This window comes from Natrix helvetica, assembly GCF_964273705.1.
Source record: "Natrix helvetica genome assembly, chromosome: 13".
Taxonomy (NCBI): Eukaryota; Metazoa; Chordata; class Lepidosauria; order Squamata; family Natricidae; genus Natrix; species Natrix helvetica.
In genome coordinates, this window is record NC_138557.1 from 8,820,918 (window position 1) to 8,832,636 (window position 11,719).

General features: G+C 46.5%; 1 protein-coding gene across 4 annotated transcripts in view; it reads right to left on the reverse strand.

The window, feature by feature from the left end:
- The window catches only part of LOC309398729 (ankyrin repeat and fibronectin type-III domain-containing protein 1-like), a 284,451-nt gene extending 276,011 nt beyond the window's left edge, over nucleotides 1-8,440 (reverse strand). For 2 of the 4 annotated variants that reach the window (XM_081965883.1, XM_081965880.1), the window contains exon 1: nucleotides 8,357-8,440. Coding sequence is in view for 2 of the 4 variants with exons in the window: in XM_081965881.1 (XP_081822007.1) it covers nucleotides 8,357-8,427 (71 nt within the window). In the remaining 2 variants the exon portion in view is untranslated. Of the gene's footprint in view, nucleotides 1-1,114; nucleotides 1,215-8,356 lie in introns of those variants that run through there. The other 2 variants (XM_081965881.1, XM_081965882.1) reach the window with 2 other exon arrangements.
- Nucleotides 8,441-11,719: the final 3,279 nt, after the last annotated feature.

Below are 11,719 nucleotides of genomic sequence, written 5' to 3' on the forward strand. Positions count from 1 at the left end.
CTCCCATGAAGTCCTCACCCACCCACAAAAAATGGAAATAAGCTTGTGGAAATATTTTCCAGGAAAGATGGAAATGAAGAGCTTAGCCTAAATGTAAGATATTCCCTTCATTTGCAATTCAAACTCCAGATATTAGTGATGCCCAAGCTCCTTGGCCAGCTCAATCACTTCGCCTACAAATCAGCCATGCAAAATGCAAAATTCAGCTGTTGATCTTCATCCTCCATGGAGTTATTCAATTTCTCCAAGGAGCAACGCTGCCTGCCCAGGAGTTTTAGACAGTCTCTCATTTCCAGGAGCAAATCCTGCTCCCAAAGCTAAAAAGAGCATCATTATATCATGAAACTTCGTCTCTCTTTTGCCATCCAAACCGAACCAGAAAACATTCCCCCCCCCCAAAAAAAAACCCAGCAGATATTTTGCAATGGGGGTGAAACTGCCCCATTTAAAAGAAAAAGAAAAGCAACAATAAATACTTTTTCTGCTTTAAAAGATGGGGGGAAAATAAACCCAATAAATTAATATTTTCCCCGAAAATAAGACCTCCCCGGATAATAAGCCCAATAGGGCTATTTTGTTTTGGATAAAGTTTTATTTTTTTCCTTTCATATACATTCACAAATATACATTCTTGTAAATACTATTAGCATATTATCTATTAAGTAATGACATTTATCGCAATCTTGTTACAAACATAGAAAACACAGTTGGGGTCACTTTCTTGACACCCCATATCGCCGTCTTCTTACACAACAATCCTACTTATTCCATCTTCTCAACCTCCCTTCTCGGCCCAATTGGGATTTTGAGCGCCTGCGCTAAAATAAGCCATCTCCCCAAAATAAGCTGTCCCCCAAAATTTGGCAACACAGCAGCAGCCATGAGGTGACCACGCTCACCGCCTCCTGCACCTCAATAATATATAAGACCTCCCCGAAAATAAAGCCAAGCGCTTATTTCAGGGGTCAAAAGAAAATAAGACCCTGTCTTAGGGAAACACGGTACATTGTCTGTGTTTCAAGAACTACATTCCACTTTAGGTAGAAAAACGGGGTATTTGGAAATGCAAACCTTCAAATCTCTTCCAAAAAAGAATATATGTGTTTGCTCTGACCTTTTGGGTGGTTGGGTGGGAGTTAATAAAACTTTCTCTCTGTTCCTCATTAAACCAGCAATCCCTGCTCACTTATTCCACACTCTCCGGACGATATGTTCCTCCACCGAATACTTGAACTTTCAAGAAACAGGAAGTTTGCCTTCTCGCAAGGATGGAAAAAAAAAACTTAATTTGGGGAGGGAGAGAGGAAAGAGAGAAAAGGGGAGGAAGAGCCTAATCAGGATTTGGGAACGGTTTCCGGAGTGGAGGGCAACCAGATAGAAGAGGATAGAACATTCACACAACCCCTCCCCCCCACAAAAAAAACAGCTTCTTTGCCAACACAGTAAGGAATGCTATGGTTACCCAACCAAAGTAGGGTTTTGCTTGCTTCCCGGCAAAAAAGCTTCAGCAAAGTCAAACTGCATCAGATGCACCATGAAAACAACAGCATAAATTTACAGAGAGGAAATGCACGTATGCTAGCGCCAAGAAGTTGGGCGCAGAAAGCAGCTGGCAGAGGGAAGTATATATCCCTGTTGCTGGGGAGGTAGGAGAAACTCCAAAGAACTGAAAAAGAGAGGGGGGAGGAGGGAGGGAGGGAGACACACACACACACAGAGAGAGACAGAGAGAGAGAGAGAGAGAGAGAGAAAAAGAGAGAGAATGAGAGACAGAGAAAGAAAGAGACAGAGAGAGAGAGAGAAAGAAAGAATGAGAGAGAGAGAGAGAAAGAATGAGAGAGAGGGGGGAGAGGGAGAGAGAGAGAGAGAGAGAGAAAGAGAGAGAGAGAGGGAGAGGGAGGGAGAGGTTTGTGTCTTTAAACTGTTGTTTTTAAAAAGCCACTGACCAAATCTGGATCAGGAGAAAAAAGAGAAGCAACAGGAACAGCCCACCAGATGAGGATGCAACTCGGAAAATGTTAGTTTGTGCCAAGATGGACAGACGGACTTTAAAAATAAAAGACAAAAGAAGGCACAGAATATTACTTGATAGGGAAGAGAATGTTACGAGGGGTTAGAGACGAGATAGAAATTGACAAAGAAAGATCACTGCTATGTATGAATTAAATATAAAGATGGTTCATAAGAATAAATGTGCCAATATAACCAACAGAAGTATAAATAAGCCAATATAAAGGGAAATTTAGCTAAAACTACTCTGTTACATTATCACTATTGTTACGTGTGTGTGTGTGTGTGTGTTTGTGTATCAGGGATGGGTTTCTACCCTGCCAGTTCGGTGCATGCGCATGATAGCTGCCTGTAAATAGGTCTGTGCATGCACAGAACACTTAAAAAACGACAAATATTACATGCCGCAGAGACCGGGCACGGTGAGGGTGCCGATGCTACCGGTTCTGAGACTCAGTCGCCATTTCCACTACCAGTTCCACTGAAACAGTGCCAACCAGTTGGAACCCACCTCTGGTATGTATGTATGTATGTATGTACATACATACATACAAACCAGTGGTGGGTTCCGGATCCCATCACAACAGATACGCTGCCAGGCATCCACCACGTGCATGCGCATTGCGCATGCTTGCACATCACCGCCCTGCGACACTTCAGCTGCTCGGCGGAGTATCGCGCAGGTGCCGTACGCTGCATGCGCAAATGCCCCGGTCAGCTTAAATAGAGGTAAGGAGACCAGGCGGGCAGGTGGGCTGGAACGGTGCCTGCAGCTCCCAGCAGGCACCGGTATGCCCGTACCGGGACGTACCGGCTGAAACCCACCACTGATACATACATACATACATACATACATACATACATACATACATACATACATATGGTTTCTCTCCTGTAAATGATAATACCCTGACAATGCACTGTATTCAAAATAAGAAAAAAAGAAAAAAAGAAAGAAAAGAGAAGCAGCAGAGCCATGGCGCTTGAAAGGGAGTGTCATAAGAGGACAGATAAGCTTTATATGAAGCTGTCTCTCCTATTCATGGTTTGATTGTTAAGGTGACCCATTATTCTCCCTTACAGCCCCTCCCATTCAAAAATTGAGTAGAAATTGGAACAACACTGTATAAAGGTAAAGGTTCCCCTCGCACATATGTGCTAGTCGTTCCTGACTCTAGGGGGCAGTGCTCATCTCCGTTTCAAAGCCGAAGAGCCAGCGCTGTCCGAAGACGTCGCCGTGGTCATGTGGCCGGCATGACTAAACGCCGAAGATGCACGGAACGCTGTTCCCTTCCCACCAAAGGTGGTTCCTATTTTTCTACCTGCATTTTTACGTGCTTTCGAACTGCTAGGCTGGCAGAAGCTGGGACAAGTCACGGGAGAAGTCACTCCGTTATACGGCTCTAGGGATTCAAACTGCCGAACTGCCGACCTTTCTGATCGACAAGCACAGCGTCTTAGCCACTGAGCCACCCTATAACACTATATAGGAGAGGGGGGAAACACAGAAATTTAAACCAGGCTTTTTTTATGGCCTCAGCTGGCAACAGTGGAGAAGCAGAAGGCAGAGGGAGGCCCTTCGAAATCTGTTTTCAAGGGCAGCGGATAAATTTTGAAAAGAATAACATATAAACTGAATTGTGTTCTTTTAGAAAAGGGCCCGGACTCCAACATGCAAAAATGGCTGACAAACAGGCATGGAAAACTCCATGAGATGTAAAGTGGCAGTATTCAAAGCAGGAAGATGGAGCCTCGTTCATTCCAGATGCAAATGGGACTTTGCAGCTCGATATCATTTCTCTTTATCCCATCACCACTCACACATGCACTGAAAGAACCATGGTTTGGACTAAGCCATGCTTCACAAATGAAGGCAAATATATGTGTCTCAGGTTGCAGGATCTAATCTGGGCTGGTACAGGGACCAGAGGTTTAGTCTTCCGAGCTTTCGGATTCGTGCCAGAGCTCATCCTCAGGGAACACAATCTGGGAGAGAGAAATTTTCCTGAGGATGGGCTACAGCACAAGTCTGAAAGCTTGCAAGACTAAAGTTTTGGCCTTGGTGACTTACCCAAATTGGATCCTAAACCATGTTTGCCTGGAATTCCCCAACATCCTAAATCATATGACATGGTTTAGAAACATCGATGTCCAGGGGAATGAAATATTTCTACCGCTGCAGTACAGAAAGTTATTTTAACTTACTGAACCTGTGTATGGTTGGCCAATTGGAGAGGGGCAGATAGAAGAGCGCTCCAGAGGGTCAACGCCGTTGGCCAGAGGATCATGGGTTGCCCTCTCTCCTCTTTGGAAGAGCTTGATAGCTCCCGCTGCCTTAAGAAAGTTCAAAACATTCTTAAGGATCCATCTCATCCTGTGCTCCCTTTTTTTTTTTTTTTTTGAACTATTACCATCTGGCAGGTGGTACAGGACAATAAAAACAAGGACAAATAGGCTGAAAAACACCTTCTATCCCAGGCCAGTAACCCTACTGAATTCTACTTATTATCATTAATAATCATAGTTAGTTAGCATATGATAATGATAGCATTATCAGGGGTTTTCAATTCAATTGTATAGAATGTGAAGGATGTGCGGTTTCGTTTTATTTGTATAGTTTTCTTATGTATGATGCCCACTGAAGATGGGGACTAATTTTGTTGTATGAGGTGCAATGACAATCAAGTAAACTAAAATGTTTATCACATCTGATAAGCCGCCAGTTTCATTCTCATGCATTGCAACTTACAATGATTGACAGATCCATGGTGCGTCTGAAGCCACACACAAAACAAGTCATAAATAAACTTCAAAATACCCATGTCGTTTAAATGTCCACATCGTCTTCTTTGTTACTTCCTCTTTTATCGTGTCAGCTGTCAAGGGAATGACTTGGTGCACCGTATAATTGTCACATCACATAGTTTCCCACTAAAGTAGTTTCAGTAATACAGTAGTAAACCAAGGGCAAGGCAAGGTACATTACAGGTAGTCCCTCGGCTTACGACCGCAACTGAGCCCAAAATTTCCATTGCAAGGCAGATGAGTTTTGCCCTGTTTTACGACCTTTCTTGACACTATTAAGTGATTCACTGCAGTTGTTAAATTAGTAACTCGGTTGTTAAGTGAATCCGGCCTTCCCATTGACTTTCCTTGTCTGAAGGTCGCAAAAGGGGATTGTGGACACTGTGACCGTCATAAATATGAACCAGTTGACAAGCATCTGAATTTTGATCCTATGATGCTGCAATGGTCGTAAGGGGAAAGAACAGTCATAAGTTACTTTTTTCAGAGCTGTTGTAATTTCAAACGGTCACTAAATGAATGGCTGTAAGTCGAGGACTACCTGTATATAAAAGGTAATGGGTGAACTCAGTGAGCGTCTACGATCTGCAAATCATGATACGTATGCTTTATCAAATACAACTGGCTGGGTTGACCCAATTATAAAAACCCCTATGAAGCATTTAACACAAATTTAACACACACACAAATCGTTTGTCGCAAAAGCAACTGCCTGCAAAGGCCTCTGGATTTGGGGCTGAAAGGTGAAAGCGGAAGTAGGATGCTCGGTGCCATATTTGGGTAGACCAGGTTGCCCTGATTAAAAAAAAAAACACTTAATCTCTCCCTTGGTATAGCTGACAAAGCAAGGAGAACCCATGGCTTAAAGGTTAATACATCTACCTAATAGGTAAGTAGCCCAGGTTCGAATCTCAGAAAGGTATGGCTAGTTCAGGGATGGCAAACCTTTTCGGAACCGAGTGCCCAAATGTCTGTGCATCTGCATCCATGTGCATGCACTGGAGCATCAGAAACACAAATACCGGCTGGCCAGCGCATGCATGCCTGTTTTTTGGCCATTTTCAAGATGTTTTGGGGCTGTTTTTTGGGCCGTTTTCAGGCCTTTTTCCAGTATGAAGACCAGCTGGCCGGCATGCATGCCCACAAAGAGGGCTCTGCATACCACCTCTAGCACACCTGCCATAGGTTTGCCATCATGGGGCTAGTTGATAAGAGCTAAATAGCTTGAATTAGATCTATACTAATCTCTCTTTATTTTCTTTGTTGGTAAATATAAATGTAACTCTATGAAGCATCTAAAGACACAATTGCAGTCAGACTTCCACAGTACTGGAATCTTAAAAACATCCAGGGTAAAAGTAACCAACTTTTAAAATGGCTTTTAAATAAACAACTAGCATTACAATGTACTACGCCCACAGTTTAGTATCTCTCGTAGAATCCAGGGCTTATTGCTGTGAGAATCTCACGTTTAATAATGCCCACGGCCGATAAATTCACATGGGCAGGTTCGGTGATCTTTTATTCATCAACAACTCAAGTTACATGAATACAGCACAAACACATCATGTAGAATATGTCTGAATATACCCTTGTCATGGTTAGAGAACTCACTGGCAGGCACAAAAAGGAACCACATCCCAATCCATCATTCAACTGAATTACCGGTGTTTCCCCGAAAATAAGACAGGGTAATAAGCGCTTGGCCTCTTATTATTTTGGAGGTGCAGGAGGCGGCGAGCGTGGTCCCCTCATGGCTGCTGCTGTGTTGCAATATTTTCAGGGTGGGCTTATTTTGGTGCATGTGCTCACAAGCCCAATTGGGCTTATTATCTGGGGAGGTCTTATTTTTGGGGTAACAGAGTAGATCTGTGCCTTTTCTTTAAGCCGTGGCATAAATATGGCTTACTGTCAACACACAACTGGCCCGATTCCCACGACGCAATTCGCAAAGCACAAAACATGCTGTTTCAGCTTAAAAGTCAGCAGCCTCCAGCAAAGCATCATGTGAATTCACCCTCTGCTCAAGGACGGAGCGGGAAGTGGGCTGGAGGCACATCACGTTAACAGCCTCTGCTTCCTCCGTTCAGATGGGGTCTGACCTTTTTCACTTTAGCTGGACGGGAGCCAAAGCAGAGCCTGCCGAAACAAGGACAACTCCCCACATCACGGCAGGAGTCAGAAAATTCAGCCCATCTAGCCAGCAGATCAAAAACGGGTCCCATACAAACTTTTCTTCTCACTCTGCCTACATCTAGTTGGCTGTCTTCAGTTGGCTGTCCAACTTTGGTGGACTTTTAAGATCTGCACACTTCAACTTCCCGGAATTCTGGCTGGGGAATTCCGGGAGTTTGAAGTCCACAAGTCTTAAAAGTTTGCCAAGGTTGGACGGCCCTGCTCGAGAAGAAATCAGGGCAGATACCCAACACCTGGCAGGAGATCTATGGCGCACGCTTAACTGAACGCACCTTTTGCCAACCTGTTGTGGGTTGCAGGCGGTATGCCCCGGTACAGATACCGTTCCGGTACGGTGCTCCGGAGGGCCCGCCCGGCCACCCGAGCTCCTTCCCTGTCTTTTAAGGCTTCTGTGCTTCCATGCATGCACATGGCATGTACAGGGCGTACGAGACACTCCGCTGAGCAGCTGGAGCATCGCGGAGGCTCGTGGAGGCAGTAAGACATGTGGACGCCACAGGGCCCGTTTCAACCATACCGGTTGGAATGGGATCCAGAACCCACCATTGTTGCCAACCCAGTTCCTTCCCCTGAGGGGAAACTTCAGCACAAATAACTTTTTTTGCCCTCTGGGCAAAAGTGAAGGGGATTATGAGCCCTGGAGTCCATTATACCTGGATGGACAGAGGATGGAGATCCAGTGCAGCCAGCACATCTTAAACCAAGTGTTGGAAAGTATGGAGGAGGTGAAGGGAGGGTGGGAGAGAGAGGAGAGACAGAGAGAGTGAGAGAGACAGAGAGGGGAGAGAGACAGAGAAGGAGGAGAGAGAGAGAGAGAGACAGGGAAAGCGAGACAAGGGAGAGAGAGAGAGAGAGAGAGAGAGAGAAAGAAAGAAAGAAAGAAAGAAAGAAAGAAAGAAAGAAAGAAAGAAAGAAAGAAAGAAAGAGAGACAGAGAGAGAAAGAGAGTTTTAATCAGGAGACCCCAAAGGTGCTTTTTCCAAGAGGCAACTGCATTTCCTTGTTAAATAGCCATGACCTGGATGACTGAGACTCTCCATAGACATTTAGTCAGGAAAGTTTTCTCTACTTTGACCAGAGGCGTTCGGGCGACGGTGCCTCTGAGTAAGTTAAGAGTAAGTTGCAGGGAAGAAGGGGGTGGGGAGAGGGAAGGAGGGAGGAACAGAGGATCTCCCCCTCCAAGAAGAGGGTCTTTACTCAAGAAAGGAGGAGGAGGAGGCACCCTGCATTCAACCCTAAGCCAATCAATCAACCAGCCAGCCAGCCATTGCCTTGCCCTCGTTCGCCAAAAAAGAAAGAAAGAAAGAGGCAGGCGCCGGAGAGCGCGAGGCACCGCAGAGACCTACCCGGGGATGCAAACGGAGCCCCGCAGCTCAACGACGGCGGCAGCACCTCCTTCCACCGGCCGAGGATTCATCCTGCAAGGCAGCTCCCGCCACCGCCTCCTCCTCCTCCTCCACCACCTCCTGCTGTTCTTCGCGGGAAGGGAAGCGCAGGCTCCTCCCCCACACGCCAAGCCCCGCCCGTTCCCGGGGAGGGGAGGGGAGGGGGCGGCCGGCAGCTGCAGCAGCAACAGCAGCCACGTGGGACGCCTGCATTCGCTCCGGGGCTTCTTCTCCCGGGGATTCGCGCTCCAAGGGGCACCAACCAGCTTTGGTGGGACAGTGGGGGAGTTTTCTTACGTCCATCCCCCCCCCCGCGTGGGCCTTCGCGGGACTTAACCCCGTGCTTAGTTGGGGGGGGTTGGACTAGATGACCTCCAAGATCCCTCCAACTCCGTCAACCTCTCCTGTCTGTCTTTTCCCGGGCCTGGCTTTGGGTGCTGCTTGGGCAGGAGTGGGGGTTGGACTAGATGGCCTCCAAGTTCCCTTCCAACTCTTGCCTTTCCCGGTCCTTCCTTTTGGAAGGCTGCAGGATGGAGAGGGAGGGGCTGCAGGATTCAAAAGGCAAGCGGAGCCGGGAGGAGGAGCGAGGAGCGGGGCGCGGGTCCGAGCCGCGCGTGCCGCCGCCTCGCCTCCGCCTCTTAAAGCGGGGCAGGAAAGGGAGCCGGCAGCCGCCGAGAGTTTCGGCGCGGCCTGTTGAGCCAGTTTGCTTTTTAATTGATGGCGACGCAAGAACCTTCGCCGGGGAAAGGAGGCCTTAAGGAGATGCCATCGCGCTAATGCTACGGTGCTGGACCAAAACGGGGATGCAGAGAATAGAACAGGATAACCGAGCTGGAAGGGACCTTGGAGGTCTTCTAGTCCAACCCCCTGCTCAAGCAGGAGACCATCGACCATTTCCCTCAAGTGGCTGTCCAGTCTCTTTTTAAAAGCCTCCAGTGATGATGACCCAGAGTTTTTGAAGGGAAGTCATTCCACGGATTAACTGCTCCAAATTTGGCAACTTTAAAGCTTGCGGACTTCAGTTCCCAGAATTCCTCAGCCAGCGTTAACATCTGTGGACTTCAACTCCCAGAATTCCCCAGCCAATCTTTTAAGACTTGTGGACTTCAATTCCCAAAATTCCCTGGCCAACTTTTAAGACTTCAATTCAAGCTATGCTGACAAGGGGATTTTGAGAGTTGAAGTCCACAGGTCTAAAAAAGTTGCCCTGATTGGACACCCCGTGTTAAAAGGATACATGCTAGAAGGCTTAGACTTAGGATAACTTTATTGTCACTTGTACACCAACCGGCGTACATTAAAATGAAATTTCATGGTATACAACTCTTAATGGGTCACCCCCTCCGATATACGCTACATAAATATGACAAAAAAATATAAATAAATAAAAATGTAGGCATATACCCACGTACGTTATACGACACAGAGAAACAACACAGTCTAGTTTGGATATAAATGTACGTGGCGAGAAAAATGAATCTTGGGAGTTTACAGAGGGAGGGCATAAGGAACAAAGCTGTTACAGAATCCGTAGTCCTGCTAGAAAAGTTGCTTTGCTTGAGTTTACAAAGCCTGAACAGACAATGTTGCAGCTCAGTTAAATGCAACTCTTTCATACTGACACAATGTGTTGGCAATACACATTGGTGCTAAACCAGAGTTGTTGCTAGTCGTGATTTATTTATTTATTTATTTATTTATTCAATTTATAGGCCGCACCCTCTCCACAAAGGGACTCGGGGCGGCGTACAACTCAATATACAAATAAATGACAAGGAGGAGGTAATCAAAACATTGTACAATTCATAAATAAATAATCATAAGTTAAAAACAACACAATAAAATTTAAAACAATTAAAATACCCAAAAAATCAGTTAGTTTAGATTTAAAATTGTCCAGGGGGGATTAGAAAATGTAGTTGTAATTCAAGCCAGGCCAGCTAGTTGGAACAGGTGGGTCTTGAGTTTCGTGCGGAAGGAGCGGAGATCGGTAGTTGTCCTAATGTCAGGGGGGAGGTCATTCCAGAGGGTTGGGCCCATCACAGAGAAGGCCCTTCCCCTCGGCGGCGCCCTCTGGCATTGCAGGTGCCACAGGTGGCATGCAGAGCCCTCTATGCGCCCCAACACAACTCTACCATGGATGCATGCACGCCTCCCGCCAGCAAGGTGGTCTTTGGGTCTGCCCTACATGCGCAGGGGGTGGGCTGCATGTGGGGGACACGCATGTGCAGGAGGGGGGGCAGGGTACATGCACATGGGGTGCTCGCATTGCGTTTGGGGGGCTTGTGCATTTTGGCTTCCAGGTTGGTTAGGACAGGTAGAGGAAAAAGGATGCCGCGCTAAGAGGAGACTCTGGTGGGGGAACCGGACTTCTGGTTGGCTCCAGAATTGAACGGGGAGCTTCCGGTTAGGACCTTTGTGGCCTTTGAGTGTTTAAGGCTGCCAAGCCCTGGTCCAGGCAGTCCCTAGGGATCAACATTGACTTGAATGCCCACACGTTCTTTTTTGATTATTTGATTCCTGGCTTGATATGAAAGATGACCCTAATGAGCTCTGGCCATCATTCATGGTTAAACTGCACTTAGCTGAAGCTGAGATGCAGTTGCTACTGGATACGAAATTATTTGCCACTCAACCAGTCGGTCAAAATTCTGAATCGGGTTATATAACCACCAACGGTTGGGAGACGTGACATCACAGCGCTGTGTCAACACGCCAACAACGCAACACACCCAACTTCATTGTGACTTCTACCCAAGGCCTATTATTAGCAGCCACGCCCCACTTCTTAGCAACACACTTTGAAAAGATGGGAGGGTTCACGCCACCAATTTCCTGGATTATCCCCGGAGATCAACGATGAGAGGGAAGGGTAAATATTAGTTTAGGATATGGTTTCTTTCATCGGGATTCGTTGAATAAACTATGGGTGAGCGAATGTACGCACGGTAAGTGTAATAACATGGTTTACAAGCCTGGGAGGCCGTGTTCAACCTCTGAATCATAAAACTAATCAGGTTGAGTTTGTAGAACGTTAGACTCACACGTGTTTGACTGGTCTGTGGTTTATGGTCTAGCCAGAGAGTCTCCCATTTGGATAATTAGGCATCAGTTTGGGCAGTGTAGAAAGCTTTATCTGTTCAAGAAAAGGAAACAGAAAGATAGGTCAGGCGTAGGATCCTTGGGGGTGAGTCACAGGAAGCAACCATACTACGCTTCTGATTTAATGAATTCATTAGGACGATCTTTGTGGAATAGAATAGGAATAGGAACAGGATAAGCTGGAAGGGACCTTGGAGGTCTTCTAGTCCAGGGGTCACCAAC